At 39.4% G+C, this 18,140-nt stretch overlaps 4 protein-coding genes across 4 annotated transcripts in view; all 4 read right to left on the reverse strand.

The window, feature by feature from the left end:
* Window positions 1–1,354: 1,354 nt before the first annotated feature.
* On the reverse strand, window positions 1,355–5,738 carry LOC132972847 (protein-lysine methyltransferase METTL21C-like; the record flags this gene model as incomplete). Its single annotated transcript, XM_061035970.1, has 4 exons — window positions 1,355–2,863; window positions 3,695–3,812; window positions 3,986–4,146; window positions 5,585–5,738. Coding segments are annotated over 4 exons (819 nt in total), but the record flags the coding sequence as incomplete, so codon positions are not given.
* A 9-nt stretch (window positions 5,739–5,747) lies between these two features.
* LOC132978615 (protein-lysine methyltransferase METTL21C-like) lies at window positions 5,748–7,940 on the reverse strand (the record flags this gene model as incomplete). Its single annotated transcript, XM_061043853.1, has 4 exons — window positions 7,833–7,940; window positions 6,968–7,336; window positions 6,665–6,782; window positions 5,748–6,355 (listed from the first exon to the last, which is right to left on the reverse strand). Coding segments are annotated over exons 1-4 (1,203 nt in total), but the record flags the coding sequence as incomplete, so codon positions are not given.
* A 3,128-nt stretch (window positions 7,941–11,068) lies between these two features.
* Window positions 11,069–14,388, reverse strand: mettl21e (methyltransferase like 21e). The gene is made up of 5 exons (XM_061036117.1): window positions 13,960–14,388; window positions 12,200–12,357; window positions 11,975–12,092; window positions 11,744–11,841; window positions 11,069–11,593 (listed from the first exon to the last, which is right to left on the reverse strand). Exons 1-5 carry the CDS (start codon window positions 14,003–14,005, stop codon window positions 11,300–11,302), a joined length of 714 nt encoding a protein of 237 aa, XP_060892100.1. The 5' UTR covers window positions 14,006–14,388; the 3' UTR covers window positions 11,069–11,299.
* A 135-nt stretch (window positions 14,389–14,523) lies between these two features.
* The window catches only part of ercc5 (excision repair cross-complementation group 5), a 9,230-nt gene continuing 5,613 nt past the window's right edge, over window positions 14,524–18,140 (reverse strand). The window contains exons 11-15 of the mRNA XM_061035993.1: window positions 17,851–18,064; window positions 17,039–17,183; window positions 15,925–16,125; window positions 15,748–15,832; window positions 14,524–15,260 (exon numbers count right to left, since the gene is read on the reverse strand). Of these exons, the coding sequence (XP_060891976.1) occupies window positions 14,706–15,260; window positions 15,748–15,832; window positions 15,925–16,125; window positions 17,039–17,183; window positions 17,851–18,064 (1,200 nt within the window). The 3' untranslated portion in view covers window positions 14,524–14,705. The remainder of the gene's footprint in view (window positions 15,261–15,747; window positions 15,833–15,924; window positions 16,126–17,038; window positions 17,184–17,850; window positions 18,065–18,140) is intronic.

Here is an 18,140-nt window from a genome sequence, read left to right on the forward strand (position 1 = left end):
TGAAAATGTTGATAACTATTATTCTCTCAGTTATGACTATACTTGATTATTTCTGTGATTCAACAAATGTTTTATTTAGGCTGCAAAAATATGTTTGACCACTAGATGGAAGTGACGAGTAAAATGTTTTAAAAAGATGGAATGAACCCATAGACTAATGATTGAACCACAGCTGCGACTTTAAGGAAATTACTTGTTTTTGTAACCATTATTCCACGAAACACCCTGAATATGCCTTTAGAATAATTAGTATATAAACACATATGATGAAAATAAATATGATAATTTAAATACAAAAATGCTATGAAAAAAATAAGCAAATGAATCGATGTATTTGTTCTCATGAACCTTCATGAGAGACCAACGGTTCTATTGTAAAAACCTTTCATTAGAAATAATTGACATGTATATTTAGAAGTTTGGATCAAAACCCCCAAAAGTGTGCCAATTTATTCAGTCTTTCTTTATCCCATGTTTTCTTTACCACACCAAAGTCCATCACTGCATACTCTGGTCTGACTTAAGTGGCAAGCAGTGACACGTGCAAATCAAATGTTTCTGTTGAAATCGTGAAAATGAAAACGCTATTGCTCCGACTTCATGACATGAGAAGTAATGTGACGTTGAGCAGTATTGGTGTGAAACCTCTAGACTGAATGGATGTTGCTGACGAGAGGTCATTTTTACAACATTACTCGTGAAAAAAAATGAATGGATGTGTCTCAATGTATGACCGTGAACTACACATAACCCCTAAACTAGTTTTAATGGTTGGACTTAGGATGTGTGGTGTGGTCAGATAAACTTTGAGCTTTTCACAACTCTCTCCACCTCAGAGAGCTGGAGGTGTATCTTTGACCTTTTCATCCTGACGCCCCTCACCTGAAAGAAATTAAAATTGGCTGAAGTTGATGATGATGAAGCCCTAAAATTCATTACAGGCATGTCATCTCAGAGTGCTGCTTCATCCCTCTGATGCTTTGCAAACATGATGTGTGTGTTGCATAGATATAGATAAATAGATACTTTAATGGAAATTGTTATTGTATAACAATAAATGCATCTTAGACTTCATGTAAGAGTCATATAATAAGACATAATGACATGTTTGAGTGAACAGTTCAAGAAAGGAGCATTTTCTTAAATACTCTGGAGCCAAACTACTTTTTGCTAAAAAAAGTAACTTAGTCAAGCTTCATTCCACTTTGAAAAACATATTTTGTCCTAAAGTTGCATTGAACCAGTTGTTTTATGACAGGAGAATGAGAGAAGACCCTGACAAAAACTCAACACCGGTAATGTAAAGCTGCTGTCCACAAATTTCTCTCTTCAAAAAGTTAACTCTTTTTGTACCCCTGTTTTTAAAAATGAGTTTAACATTTACACTTGGTCATAGATGTGTGCCACTATATTTCTCTGTTTTCTTTTTTGAAGATGCCCTTGTAGTTTAACACTTTAAAGAGTTATATCAGAGGAGCTGTATTAAACGTATTTACAAGTCTTCGACCTTCTTACACTCATCACTGTTGTTGAGTTTGATTTGCTTCTCTGGTGCCTGTGCTGTTGACGCTTTGCCTTCTTGAATTAAAACCCCTTTCTAAAGGGAACTCTGCAAACACAGGACTATTTTTCTAACGTGGATCAAAATAACTTTAAGACGCTGTCGGCTTGGCTCACTTTCCATGACGTAAATGCACAGCTTCTGCACAGCATCTTTCAGTCTGAACTGTTGAAGTGTTGCTTGCTGAAAAAAGGCCTCCTAACCATGACTTACATTATTTCAAAAATACACTACTGTTGTGTGAAAAATTGCTATTGTATTTGATAAAAAGGAGATGTACACTGAAATGTATATACTGCATTTGTACTTGTTTGTGGCTTTCTAAATCAATGCAATGTGGATGGGGTGTACAAACTGTGAATCCGTCCCATTTTAATAAACATAAAACTGTAATTTAATTCAGTCTCGGTTTCACATTCACACCTGAAGCCAATTCACAAGTGTGCTTTGACATGATAATTGTTTTACAACAAAATCTTCTGGTAGCTTTTAACAAGTGGTGTCATTTTATTCAAGATTAAAATAAAAGGGATTGTTTTTTTTCTTATATACAACCCAGAGTATTCCCATTGAGATACAACATATCTAAAAAGACAACAACTTAAAAAGGTTTCACATTATTATACATGCATTCACTGGTCAAATCATAACTTAATCCTGTTTTTATTATTCCCCATGCTCATGAAATAAGAGGATAAGGGAGCAAAACAATTAACAGCACTTTTAACAAACAGCAAGTTTCTGGAAAACATAGAATCAGTGTCCAAATGACAAGACCTAAATAGAATACTAATATATAAAGAGACATAAAGACAACTTCATAAAACAATGAGATGATCAGTGTTAATAAAAGGATAACTAAACCAGTCTTCTAAACTAAGCAGGGCCTTTCAGTCTACTCACCTTTACCTGTCTCTCACGCTCTACATGTTGCCATGAATATCTTCATCTCTCCGTCCTCGGCCAGCAGTGTTGTGTAAAAAGCCTTTTTAAAGTTCTCAGTGAAGGTCAGATCAGTCTCAAACCTGACCTTGTTGGCCCAGATCAAAGTCGTTCCTGGTCTGCAGAAATGCTTCATGGTGACCAGGAGCTCGTCCAGGAAGTCATGGTGGTAGACCACATCAGCCGCCAGCACGTAGTCATAGCGATACACAGATGAAGGGTGGGTACGGTCCAGGTCGTAGCCCCAGGACAGAACATCAACCTGGGGCATATGTCTGCAGCGCCCCCTAGTGTTCCTTATCACATTAGCCTGGAGGTTGCCCAACACATCAGGTAAGTCTGAAGCTGTGACTGAAGCTCCTAAGGGTGCAGAAAAATGATTTATGTCGTCGCCATAGCCACAGTTCTGACCAACTCCTACACTACTACCAAACCATCACACTGTCTCTTACACCTCTCTTCTCTATACAGAACTACAGGAGGATGTTGGAGTTGAAGCTCATTGACATGTGGCCTCTCCTCTGGTTCCTCCTCCAGTCTCCTGATCCATCTCCTTTAGACCTTTGTTACGCCCTGTCCCTAAACCCCCAGTCAGCTTTTTCTTACCCCTTTCACATGCTGGAGTACTTGTTATTGAATCTAAGACAAATTTGCTATGCTAAAGTGTGAAGTGTTGAAAAAATGTGTACATAATTCATTTAAATGTAAATGCGTATTGTCTCAAGCTAAAAACAAAAGTTATTAAAAAGTTAAAAATGGATCACAAGATTTAAATAATTGCATAAATATATGTTGAAAGTCATCTACAGTATACAATTTGAATTGCCCCCAGGGACAAATAAAGTTTTTTGAATGTAATTGAATACAATAAAAGTATGATGTAACTATAACAATAGCTAAAATACTTACAAGGTATACCATGAAATGCTATTGAATTTGAAGATTTTTTTTCTGAGACAAATTCCTTTGTCGTTACGAACCAAAAGCAAGTGAAAAATCCAAAGACAGTTTGCTGAATTTATACACTGTGTAACATTACCAGATCATCTCAGCTTCTCTACACTATATAAAAACCATAATAACTCTGTAAAGAGTGACCGTTATGTACTTTGTTCTCTGTGTCACAGTGTGTGTATCAAAGTATTGTATTTATGTTAATATGTTGACTAAATTGAAGTGGAAACTGCTCACCCAGCAGACTGGCCACAATGGTTACCAGTCCTGTTCCTGCTCCCAGCTCTAGCACGTCCTTTCCCTGCAGGTTCACCAGCTCTCTCTGGTTGTCCAGGAAGGAGCACAGAGCCAACGCCTATGGACAAAGATGTCATAATGACCTCTTCCTGTGTCTTGTTAAGAAAAGAATGCTCACTTTTTGCAATGAACTTGAAAACGTTTGCTGGAAATATTTTTCTCTGTCAAAGTTTGAACTATTGCTGGAACCAGCTGATTTGTTTTATTGAAAATCTTCAGAGGTATACTCACTGCTGGCCACATCACTGCTCCGAAAGAGTCGATGGACTCCTGAATGAAAATGTCCTGCCCGACATAATGGTAGATATCTCTATTAAGTCTGTAGTTAATGCTGGGGATCCAGGATAGTGGTGATGCCTGCTGCAGAGCTGTTGTTTTTATGTTTGCATGTCCTGTAGAGAGAGCATGGATCAAACCTTTAACAGGGGAGCGTCAAAGACAGACATATACACTGCACACTTAAAGCCACAACATAGACATTAAACATTAGTTCAAAAGCAATCTGACATGCACAGGATGTAACATCATTGTGTATGTCAACCAGCTTATCCTACTCTGATGGGGGAAGAGAATGAGTAGCTGCATTGCGTCCTAATAAGTTCAGACACTCTACACCAGAAGATGATTAAATTAGCCACCTGGTTTCACTGACAGCAGCTCATAATTTTTGGCCTCTCCACATTTGGCTTCATCACATGTGGGTCACATCACAAAAGTAATTCTTGCCTCTCGGCTTGACAGACATGAAAGATGCTTTTCCATTTTAGAGTGAGCTCCTAAAACACATATGTACTCTAGATGTGAGACTAATGGCATAAAAAAAAAAACATGTAAAAAAAACATGAGCTCTTACCATTTGCATGTTTATGTATGGTTTCTTTAACACATAAGGTATGAAAACATGTTGCATATTAAAGTTTTGAATTCCCCAAATATACTTCTTCAGCAGGAAACTTTCAGCCTTTCTACCCCAGGAACTTTCCCCCTCGGACTAGGAGCATTTGGAGGACTTATGTGAATTTCCACTGCAGGGATCAGGATACTGATTCAGTTCTGGGGACATAATAGTAAGTTGCTGATTTGGGGTTCTCATTGGTCAATGCATTTCATTTTAATATGTCTACAGGTTGCACCAACAATGACCAGGAAAAACTTTCATCCCTTTTCTATAAATCAGCAAACAGCTTTCCCTAATCTTTGCTGGTCTTGATTGGAAAGTAGAGAGATGTTAAAGCTCCTTTTGAAAGAAGTTCCTGGGACTAAACGTTTCTGATACTTTTAATGGAAATGCAACTATAGTGGTGCCAGTCAATCCAGCTAGTTTTTGTTTAATCTGGGCCGGTTGAGATACCTGTCATCTATTTATCTGAATCTGGATGCGGGGATTTTAGTGGCGGTAACAGTGATTCCATGTTACATGTCACTGGTTGACAGAAATGCTATAGACTAAATGAGGCTACATAGCAGTTGCGCTTTCAGCTAGGCCTACAAGCTAACACCAGGATGCTAACGTTCATCACAGTGATCATGCTAACAGAATAAACCAAGTGATTGCAGTTCTTTCAGGGGGATATGAATGTCTTTGTCATCCTTTTATGACAATTTTAGTTGAGACAGAGCAACAAATTTGAACCTCTTTGTGACGCTGCCATCAAAACATATTTCAGCATTAGAACTTTTTGATACTGATATTGAGGTGACAACAGTTGCATAAATGTAATTTATCTGCAGTTTTATCACTTAAACAGAAGGAAATGAAATGATAGTGACTCCTGTGATGAGTAAATACTTTCACGTGTGTATTTTTCAAAGATTGTAGCGATGACTCACCAGGTACGTCTTCATCTCTGGCTGAGTAAGAACTTGTACCGTTGATTTCTGGTTGATCCTTGTCATGCTCTATGAAGCTGTCGTCTTTGAGGTCCTTTGATATCTCCTTTATCCCTTCATCATCTTCTTCCTCTTCTTTTTCTTCTTCTTTTTCTTTACCTTTGTTTTCTTCTTCTTCTTCTGCGTCTTCTTCGTCTACTTCTTCATCAGACTCATGCTTGTTTTCCTCGTTATTGTCCCCTCCTTTAGCCGGTGAAAAATGAAGTTCTTGTCCTTTGCATTTCTCTGTATTTCCATTGCGTGGCTCTGCATCATCCTCAGCCTCCCCTCTCTTTACTTCCTCTGTCTCGCTAAGCAGATCTTGGGTTTCTATCCCAACACCGCCTTCTCCTCTACATGTTGCCATGAATATCTTCATCTCTCCGTCCTCGGCCAGCAGTGTTGTGTTAAAGGCCTTTTTAAAGTTCTCAGTGAAGGTCAGATCAGTCTCAAACCTGACCTTGTTGGACCAGATCAAAGTTGTTCCTGGTCTGCAGAAATGCTTCATGGTGACCAGGAGCTCGTCCAGGAAGTCGTGGTGGTAGACCACATCAGCCGCCAGCACGTAGTCATAGTGATACACAGATGAAGGGTAGGTGTGCATCAGGTCGTAGCCCCAGGAAAGAGCTGCCACCTGGGGAGTGTGTCTGCAGTAGCCCCTGGTGTTCCTGTTCAGGTTCACTCTCAAATTGTTCAGGACCTCTGGAAGGTCTGTGGCTGTCACCCAGGCACCTTGACAACAAGAGAAATCACTAAACCTTTCAAGTCTTTTTAAGAGTCTCCCCCCCTCTTTCAGGCTACAGAAAGATTTTCTACATCAACAGCCTATCCAAAAGCTACCTAAAGCAAACAATAAATTCAAACCATGCCACCAGGTGATGCTGACCCTGTGGCAAGCTTATGAAGCCTGCACAAACTGTCCCATGTTGTCTAAGTTATATTTCTCTCCATTTATATGACATAGGTGCTGCTTCGTCTCTTGTTTGACTCATCCCCTGTAACGTCCTAAGAGGGAAATGAAGTTGTATTTTCACCTCTTACCTAGAAGTGTTGCTACAATGGACACAAGGCCGGTTCCCGCCCCAATTTCCAGGACTGCCTTGTCAATGAGGCTGATCTGTTTACGATTAGTGTCCAAGTAGTGACAGAGAGTCAGAGCCTGAGGGGAATAAATAACACAGAAATATAAGTAAGATTGCAAATTAATAATCAGGCTTCTTGGTTCAGAACCACACTGTGACTTGTGATTGCATCATTAATCATATAGAGTAAGTATGACTTGTTTGATGCTGCACAAAGGTACTGTATATCATATTAGAAAACTCAATAAAAGCCGTTACTTACAGCTGGCCATATCATGCCTGCGAAGGAGTCAAGACCCTCTTCAATGACGATCTCCTGCCCGACATAAGAGTACACCTCTCTACCCACTCTGTAGTAGAAACACGGAGCCCAGGCGGGTTTCTGATGCTTCTGGATGGCTGATTCATCTAGATCACTGTGGTCTGAATCAACATTAGGTCCCTCACCTTTTGTTTTTAATGGCATCTTACCCTTTTCCTCTTCTTTATCTTCTTCATCCTTGTCTTCTATGTCCTCTTCTACCGCTTCACATTCCTCCTCCTCCTCCTCCTCACATTCCTCTCTGATCCTAACAGAACTGATTTCCTCCACATAATATGAGGACAAAGTAGCCATATAAATCCCTTTGTTCTGGGAAGAGATAGATATTTATTTTTACAGAGCTTGAATTAAACTTTTTTTAAAATGTAATTATATATATGTTTTTCATGTTTTTGATATAATACATAGCACAATATTGAAAAAAAGTTCATTTGAAATAGATGAGAGGGTATACAACCGTATTGGCAAGATTATCAAATTATCTGTTTTTTGTCTTGATACCGTGATTTTAGTCTAATGTTTCCATGTTTATATAAAAATCTTAATCACAAGATTCAATTTCTTGTAATTCTCACAGCTGTCAAGTCAAAACAAGACTAGGGCAAACAAACCCCTCCAGTATGATCTTTACAAACAGACTTAATTAACAGTTTTCTTATTTTAAAAAGAGTATCTAACGTGGAAGGCATGTAAAGTAATCTTATGTTTGTTTAAAAACTTCTACCAAAATGTAGTTATACCACAAGTTTTTCAGAACCAATGGAAACCACACATCTAAATAACCTAAATGTAACTATTGACCTACCTGCTGCTGCGTTGATCTGCAGTAAAAGACCTGAGGAGCGATTGCGCAAGCATCTGGAGACCTGAGAGCTAGGTTATAGAGACACAGCATCCTGCAGGACACACCCATCACCATCACAAGGTCATGAGGGTATTTTTAGAGCCATGCCCAGGAGAAATAAACACAAGTAAGATACAAGAGCAGGGGCGCACGTATGTATGGACGCAACCCGACACTGACGAAGATGACGAAGTGGGTGAGCCAAAAGGAAAAGGAGAATGACGGGAATGTATTGATACAAACATATCCTTGCCTCTAATGTCCCTAATAGACTTCCCCAAAGCTTCCACGGTCTGTATCATGTCATGTCAATACTCAATCATTTGTGCAATAACTCCACTGAGTTATTCATTCTTCTGTGATGAAATAGCTGTTTTTATTTTTGGGATTTTTGGTTCAAATCAGCCCAGAGATTGCACACCAATGCATTGGCTTCACTCAGTCTACAAATAGCAACAGAGACACACACAGAAGGGGCGCAAACTCTGATGAAAACCAGACCAATACATGTTTGTGTTTGTCTCTGAAGCATCTGAGTTTAAAATTTCAAATCCTGCAAAAGTTATTCTCATTTATTTCAGTTGATGTCACTTCTGCTGCAATATTTGTCAGACAATATCGATAACCAAGGATTTTTTTTTTTTATCATGCAAAGGTCTATGTCTATTTCTCACACGCATAGTCTGGAATGTGTCCATGTCTTGCTCGCTTGCTTGCATTTCCTGCAGTGGCCTCAATTGCTTCAGCAGAGACGTTACAGGATCAGGCTGGATTGCGATCCAAATGCATCATCGCCATGAGAGGAGAAGGGGGTCTCCGTCACATTAACCTCAATAAGACCTCCCTTGGATACCTTTAACAACCTAAGACCATGCAGTATCACCATCCAGTTTTCAGTGGCGTCAATTTAAATCCACTTAACATCCCAACAGTTGAAATCCATCTAACACCTTGGCACGGTTTCAAGAGTTCACAGGGAGAGTGTAGTGTAAATCTACAACTTATTTATTTTTACTTTTACTTTTTTTTTGTACTTTTCTACTCTTTTTTTTCTTATAATGCTATTCTATTTTATATATAATTTTAACTTTTTTTTGTAGATGCTGACTCAGGGAGAAACGCACAAGAATTCCAATGTACCTGCACTGTCCTGTACCTGTGCAGATGGCAATAAACATCTATTCTATTCTCTTCTAGCATGAGGTCATCATCCTAATGTGTTGATGTGGAGCTCTGTTTGGATTAGACATAAAAGTTTTAAAGCTTGATGACAGGCAGCACCTGTCAGTCAGTAAGTTTGTTATAAGATACTGTTGAAAGATAAACCATTTATTTATCTAAGGCCGCACAGTTGTCGAGCATGTGTTTATCTTGACAAAGCCAAAGAGCACATAACCGTCATAAAACAAGGACAGAAATCTAGAATCATAACTTAGATATCAGGTTTAATGGGTCTTAGTGATAGACGGCCTCTCTCAATCAGTCTTTCCAACATATTAAAGTTAACTGGTGGGTTTCCAAAATATGCTAAATTTGTTTGACACATTGGTGTTCATGTCACTCAATTAATAAATACAGCCCAATATAAATGTGGTCATTAATTTGACCATCTTAAGGGGTTTCAAAGGCTGAACATGTCCTAAGGATTTCTATTAAAATAAAAAATGTTTGCTGCAAAAACTTAAAAAATTAATTTGTTGTATTTTGTAGTGCTGATCTTTATGACAATTTTTAAATGTAAAGTCAAAATGCTTTGTTCTTAGCAGATGGGATGGGGATGAACTTGATTGAGACCAATCATTTTCTGCTGTACTATTGGTTTATATGACATGATCAAAACGGATGTTCCATTATATTTGTGTTATTCAGCGTCATGTGTTTGTCACATCATGCAAGGGTGATTAAAAAAGTCATAATATTAAAAAGATAAAATTACAAATTAACAATGTTGTGCTTTTATTATGTTCACAAGTAAATGTAATTACCAGTAATAAAGATGAGACTTTTCATTTTTAGGCTTCTTAAAAAAACGTGACTGAAAACAATAATATAAGTTTATCATGGCGATGCAAAGGATGTAATGTACAAGTTGTTCAAATGTTTTTTTGTGTCCACACAGTTTGAACATTATCCAGTGCCCTTATAATCATATTTTGAGATATGTTTAATCCTCCTCCTTAATTTGGGTCCATTGTTCACTCTCTTTTCACTCTGTTTTTGGTCTCCACCAACTCCTTAATAATAGTACATGGCTCTAGAAGTAGAAGTTGGTCTGGTAGCTGGAGAGGTGCCAGATCGCCTCCTGAGCACTGCCGAGGTGCCCTTGAGCAAGGCCAGCTGATTGAGCTGTTTGTTTGTCAGCTGGAAAAGACCACTGGCCAGCTTTTCCTGGAACTTGAATATAGCGTGTAACAAATGGAAAAGTGGATCCATCCTATCTACATGAAGTAGAAGACTGGGCTATGGGGCTTTCATGGCAGCTTGGCTCTCTGAGTGGTCTTCACTCCAGGTTCATCTCTACATCTTTCACGTTTCACTATTTTCAAGTGTCAGGCATGAACTCTTTAAGGACATTTCAGCCCTTGCTGCCAGGCGTAGCACTAAAAATAATACTTAGCGATGCTGCCTACATTTGAGGCATCCTTTCAATAATGTTTGAGATACTAAAACAAATACAGAATTTGCTTCTCCTGTCGTTGTGGAAAGAGGCACTTAACAGTTAAAAAACTGGTCATCCATGTTAGGTCACACAGCAGTACACCTCCTAAAGTAAAACCAAAACATCTCAGATGTCATCTGGAAAAATCCAGAGATATGTTTGCCAGTATCATCATTGCTGGACCCAAAAAACACCGTCACAAAAACTTGAGTAAGTTAAGGGACTGAAAGTGATCATCTCAAGATGTTCTTTACCTATGTGACCCAAATAGGCAAAAACCTTTCCATAAATACACAATTCTCACTTACTAAACATATATTTAGTATGTAGAAATATATTCCACTGTTGCACTTTATTGAAGTATTAAACGGCATCAAAAGCAAAAGTTCTGACTTCAATCTGGCTTCACAGCTTTTGCTAACATTTCAAAGGTTAAATTCTGTTTTAATTTAGGAAGTTATGTGTGCTGTGAAAAGATTTTGAATTAATTAATTGTTTTGACACTGAATAATTACTGGTATAAAAAACATGTAAAACATTTCAAAGTCAAAACACACTCATATTTTAATGTCTTTCATAAAGCTTCAAGGTAGAATTTGTACATGAGGTCCATGAAAACATATTTCAGAATTTCAGAATAAATAAATAAAATCCATCAGGTATCAGACATGACAAACAAACAAACAAACACACATAGACACACACACACACACACACACACAAGCAAGTGAAACAGTTCAGCCTGCAGCCTCTCTTTGGTCCTTTGTCCTCAGCCCTTCCTCCAGGCTCGGTACAGTTTGATACTCAGACTCGGAAGGTCGTACAGCATCTCCAGGTGGAAGCGCTGCTGAAAGCGCTCCACAAAACTGTTCTCTGGGTCCAGGCGAAAGCGCATGGCCCACAGGATCTGTGTGTTATCCTGACACAGGTGGTCAAAGGTGTCCATCAGCTCATCCAGGAACGGATGAGCGTACACCACGTCAGCTGCCAGGATGTAGTCGAAAGAGTGTGTGGCACGAGGTAAACGCTGGTCCACCTCCTGACCCCAGATCAGCTCAGTGACCTGGAAACAGATGATTTAGGATTAATTCATACAGTATCAAACCAATCATTTCCATCAATTATTTCTATGTTTTTTTAGTAAAGGAAAAGTCCACTTTTGCACACTCTCGCTGGGTAAATACTTCAGTTGTTTATATCTGAACAAACTTACCTGTGGGATGTATTTGCATCTACCCTTGGTGTTGCGCAAAACATTGTACTGGAGGTTCCCCAACACATCAGGAAGGTCAGTGGAGGTAACCTTAGCACCTGCAGAGAGACAGTGCAGGAAAGTATTGGAAGGTATGACATACAAACAGCAACATGAAACAAAAGGGATTCAAAATAACAGAAAATAGGTCCAAAATATAAAATATAATTCATGATTGTCGCATTTCCATACCTAACAGGCTGGCTACGATAGTGACCAGCCCAGTTCCAGCTCCCAGTTCAATCACGTTCTTGTCTGTTAGGTTGTAATTGTCTCGGTTGGTCTCTAAGAAATGACACAGCACCATCGCCTGTTAGAGGAGAAGACATTAGATTTTAGTTCACTGGCAGGGCTGAAAACAAGGACTGGGAACGAAAACATAGAAATATTGTGATAATGCACAACTGTTGGGTGTACCGAGGGCCAGAGCACAGCACCGTAAAGGTCTGTGGACTCTTTGATCCTGATCTGCTGATCATTAAACATGTATCCCTCCCAGGCCTCCGCGGCGATCAGAGAGGGGTGGACACATCGAGCCATTATGGCTTTGGATAGTTCTGCATCTACAGCAGCACCTGCAATGACAACCACTGGAGATATGGTTATTGTAAAAAAAAAACATATTAATACAGAGCTTAAAAGGTTGATATTGCTTAATTAGAGGACATGTATCTTTAATTAATGTAATAAATTGCAACTTTTCTAATCCAAAAAATGTTTGGGATTGATTCTCAAACAGCTTCAGATTGAAAAGCTAAATGAACGGTTTTAAAATCTCTTCCTTGTCCACCTCGATTGGTTGTGCATTAGGGTCATTGATCTTGATTTCTTTCTCTTTTTTTGTTGTGTTTTTCATGTCAATCCTTTGCAATACGGGTAATGTTTAATCTCTTTCATTTGTGGTTTTCATTGGTATGTGATTTGCTGTTTACATATGATATATTTGTTATAGTTATTTTTATTTATTTTGTACTACTGCAGAGACATCTTATCTTACTACACGTACAGTATCGTACCATAAAGTGCCGTATTGTACCGTATCGTATCGTACCGTGTGAACCGTATGGTACAGATTCTTTGGTACTGTAACTCAAACAAAAAATGCACATCCAACCTTAAATATTTGTTTTACCTCCACTTGTGTTACATGACAGAGTATGCAACTAACAATTACATCTATTCAAACTGAAACGCTCTCATCATAGATTTGCTATCATATACAACACAAATCCCTCTCAGAATTTGCTATTTCGCCTGACACTGACAATACTAATTATTTGATTTAGTGACCGGATTACACAAGCGGATCATGCAGACATGCACCATTCTCCCGCAAGGGGAAACAGTGGTCCCAAATAGAACCAGTCCAAACACAAAAGAGTTGACTGAAACACACTTAATTTCTTATTAGTTTAATTAGTTAAAGCAAGAATGCATAGGAAATAGTTTGAACATTGAAGACTTTAGGTGGACTTAAATAAGAGGGACATTGGATCCAACTGAAATGATTGATTATCTATTAACCCTAGGAGCTGCAGTCTCAAAACAAGATAATAGAAAGTCTGTAAACAACAGCATAATAAGACGGCAGGGCTCCTGTGCCATAGCAATTGTTGTTTTGTATTAATTTTGTTCGCCTCTGCAGATCACCTAAACCTCATCATTGAAAAAAGAATTCAATCAAATTGATGAGTATTCATGCTGCGTTTCCTTCATATCACATGACAGGCAGCTTTGGATTCTCCGCTCTATAAATGAAACATATTAAGGCTCATAAAGCACATCTAATCTGTTTGTTACACTGTGCCAGAGTGTTTTCTGTCCCCAGCTATGCATCAGGGTCGACACATAACTTCAGTTATGTAAGGCGGCTTTAGAAACGAGGTCAGGGGAGCCCACAGAGCCATAACGCAAAGTTTGAGGCAGGCCAAGGAGAGCTTGATTTATTGCTTTTGTGTGTATAAATATCTTTGTAACGTTAACAGGCAGAGATACAAATGTTTGTTGAGAATCATTTTATGCAAGCGGTGAGTTCAGTGTCACACTCGATGGTCTGCAGGGTTTTACATCTGCATATCTTCCCACAAATATTTGCCAAAAACTTTTTTTTTTTTTGCGTTAAATCAATGAATAATTATTGCAGCAGAAATAAAAAAAGCTTCACCCTAAATTCTCACCTTCCTCTTTGGTGTCGTTAGTTGCCTTGGTCTGTGAAGACTCCATGTCTGAAGGAGTCCAAGTAGGAGGGAAAAAACGCCCTACAAGGAAACCAATCTTAAGCAGTCTAATGCTGTTCCTGTTTTCTTGGACTTAGGTCAGGATCTCCTGCGGGATTCTAGTGGTCACCTCCTCTGTTCTTAAATTACACACGAATACAATGCTTCCAAACTTCTTGTCCCAACACCCCTCCAACTCCATGAGCCTCAACTCCACCCTGCACGTCTCCTACTCTCGCTGGGCATGCTTGGACTCCTCTCTCCCACGGAGTTACAAAGTGACAAACAGCAACAGGTGCTCCGTCTCTCCGCTGAACTGGAGCTGGGGAGTGAAGCTGAGGAGATGCATTTCCTGAATTTAACCAACAACTTAAAATAGACCTATGTAAGTGTTATAGAGTGATAGAAACATCAGCTGTTCATTCTGAGATATTGTTTTTTTCACATACCAAAGCCTCTATGATTGTTTATGTGTCATGCGGAGTTCAAACCTTGAGATGTGATAAATGATCTACTAAGGACATATTTCAATGTCACAGCGGGACACATTTAATGCAAAATATCTTCAGTCTTTGTCCAAATATCATCAGTCACATTAATAGAAAAGCTCAATTAATCAGTACAAATGACCTCATGATTCATGGACATATTCACATTTACATATCAAATGAAATATCAAAGAACTTTTTTTTATGACAGTGTGAAGTTCAGTTTTTTTCTTTTGTCTTCCTCCCCCTGCCTTTTCCTCTCATATTTCCCCTTCCCCTTGTATTTTTTCCCCCTCGGCCTCGTCTGCTGCCGTCGAACACCGATCGGGCTGTAACCATAGCAACTTCATCACCGCCATCATCGCTGTCCTCGCTGGAGCTGCTGCTCCTCCTACTGGCCCTCTGTGTTGGAGTCTTACTAGACTGAGGGGCTTTGACTGAGAGGGACTCCTGGATGCTGCGGCTTACTTCCTTCTGAGATGTAACAGAAGGTTCAACATGTACTTCTGACCCCAGAAATCCTCCTCCTGCTGCAGGCCTCTTCTCCTCACCCCTCTCTACTCCTGCTCCTTTCAGCGGACTCTCACTTGCTGTCCTTCCCTTCTTGGATTTGGATGGGGAAGGCGTTTCCTCCTCACTGTCCTCCTCGTCCTCCTCTCCTCCTTCTTTCTTCTTCCTCTTCATGCAGGTGACGGCTCGACGGAGACGCTGACTGCGGATCGTCTGCTTCTCCTGTTGCTCCATGCGGAAGAATGAGTCGATCCGCAACTGAGTCTGATCCAAAACAGTGAGAGATATGGAATAGACAACGTCAAACTTTAATCTGGTTTTATTCAGCTCACAAACTCATATTATCAAAAGGGAAAAATCAGGGGAGTTTCCAGGTATCCCTGATAGTGTGTTTACTGAACAGATGATGTTCAAGTGTTGCAGACGTGGACTGTGACTGTTTAGAGTTTTAGAAAATGTAGTTATTTTAAATGCTTTTAATCAACTTTTCGCTTAAATATGAATGAAAAAAAGTAAATATTGTAGTATTTCATATTGTCATTGTCACAACACTTATGCAGCACAGCTTAGTGGAAAATCTACATGACAACAATTTATATTTTTCCACAAAAATATTTATTTTATTATTTATTTAATATTTATTTATTGAATTTTTTTATTTTTTTAATTATTAACAATTAAGTGCACATCTATCCCTTAGGACCAAATGAAGCCCTGGCTGGGAGTTCTGGTTGAGAATTCTCTCGGTTACCTGCTGGCTCTGGAGCTGCTTGATTACAGGCTGAAGAGTCTCCTCGGTCTTTCGACTGCTCCAACCAAAACGACTCAGACAGAACTTAAAAGAGAGGTTAAGGAAACTGCACACACTAACACACAAAATACATGTGTTCACACACGCACGCACAGAGAAAAAACTTTGAAAGGATATTCTTTGATCATGTCGAGTTGTGGGCGTCCCCAGCTGAAGGAGCTGTCTGACTGGTCCACAGCAGGCTGAAGGTAAGCCTGAGCCACTGCAGGGCTGGGAAACCCCGTCTGCAGTTTGAGAGCTCTCAACTTCTTCTTAACCTTCGTGTCCCGAGGATTAGAAACCAGATGCTTTTTCTCCTGAGCCTCGGACCACCAGTTACTAATAACAACCGCCAATAAACAAAATCACTGACATTAAAAAGTGCAATATGTTATGAAACTAAATGTGTATGTATTTTGGAAATTGCAGGTTTAAACATCCTAAACTCTACACTTCAGGACATGAGGGCACTCAAAGCCTCCTGTAACTGTCCAAGCCATGGGAATGTGAACAGGTCTGATTAACTGTGAAAAGTTATGTATGTGTACATGTAATCACTTGTTGTGACTCGCATGGTGTATAAATAAAATGGCTATTGTATAGATGGTGTAGCAGCCCTCAGGTGGGCATAGCCTAAGATAGGATCAAACAAAGAATCAATGATCAATGTGCTCTGTACTCACATTAGTTCACATTTTTTAGTTAACATCTATCACTTAAGTTCTGTTTATTGTTTAGAATAAAGAAATAGAAAATACAATTCTGTATGAGGTCAGGATTTGGTCATGTTAGTTACTTTAGGACATTTAATACTGCCATCAGCTGTACTCAGCTGTGCTTAGTTAAATCCTGGTTGTATATATTCGCATTCTTAGTTTTTATATTTTTAGTACTTATTTACTTTGTATTTAATATTATATTGTGCTTAGATTTGCTAACATTGTGTTTTTTACTCATATTGTGTGTTGGATAACCTGCTGCTGTAACGCCACAATTTCCCAGTTTGGGATCAATAAAGTAATTCTATTCTATTCTATTAAATAGGAAGTTGATATTGATCAACTAAGTTATAACACAATGAACTAAAGATATCCCAAAATACATAAATATAAATGTGCTGCCATCAAGATTGTAGAAAGTGAGTGTAAAAGATGTTAAAGCCTAAAACATAACTGGAAATTTAGAATATACGTGTGAGTAGCTAAAAGATGAACAAAAACTCAGAAAATGTAAATGTTCAAGTGACACGAACCTGAACTGTATGAGCGGCTCGAGGCCGGGCCCAGGAAACTCATTTAGTATCTCCATGCCGGTCACATATCCCACACCAGGAATGCCCTCCGTGTAGTCACTCCCCAGCAGATAAGCCAAGTTGATCAGTTTAGTTCTGTCCAGACCTGGGCAAAAAGAGAGAGAGGGAGAGATGTAGAGGATTGTGTGGCCCTGTGTGTGGTCAGTCTACTAACTGCCCATCAGTCAGTTCAGGATCAAAACACTCTGTCATATTTTCTTTTACTTGATTTTTTCTATCTAAATTGAATTTAAGACAAATTAAAAAATCAAAGAAAAGTAAGACTCTTAATAAACAGGACCAGAATATATACTACTTCACAAACAAATATTAACTGCCAAAAACCTTTTCTTGATCTGCTGACACACACACACACACACACACACACACACACACACACACACACACACACACACACACACACACACACACACACACACACACACACACACACACACACACACACACACACACACACACACACACACACACACACACACACACACACACACACACACACACACACACACACACACACACACACACACACACACACACACACACACACACACACACACACACACACACACACACACACACACACACACACACACACACACACACACACACACACACACACACACACACACACACACACACACACACACACACACACACACACACACACACACACACACACACACACACACACACACACACACACACACACACACACACACACACACACACACAGGGAGGAACCCGGCACTGACCCAGCTGGTTATGCATGTCGCTGAATTGGAAGTGTTCGACATATTTGTTCTGGCTGAAGAAGTTCTTGTAGACGTGTCGTCCTCCGAACAGCCACACATCAGAGTCGTCTGTGATGGTGCCGTTTGTGTGGTCAGCGCGGTCGAGCGCAGCACACTGAGCCTCCGCCTCCATCGGAGCCACCAGGAACGGGATGCCGAACAGCCGCAGCAGCTCCTGGGATCGAGCAGGAGATAGATATGAGGGTGGAATTCCTCTGTGTTTTCTATGTGTCTGTATGTTTATAAGACTT

Source organism: Labrus mixtus, chromosome 1 (assembly GCF_963584025.1).
Source record: "Labrus mixtus chromosome 1, fLabMix1.1, whole genome shotgun sequence".
NCBI classification, from domain to species: Eukaryota; Metazoa; Chordata; class Actinopteri; order Labriformes; family Labridae; genus Labrus; species Labrus mixtus.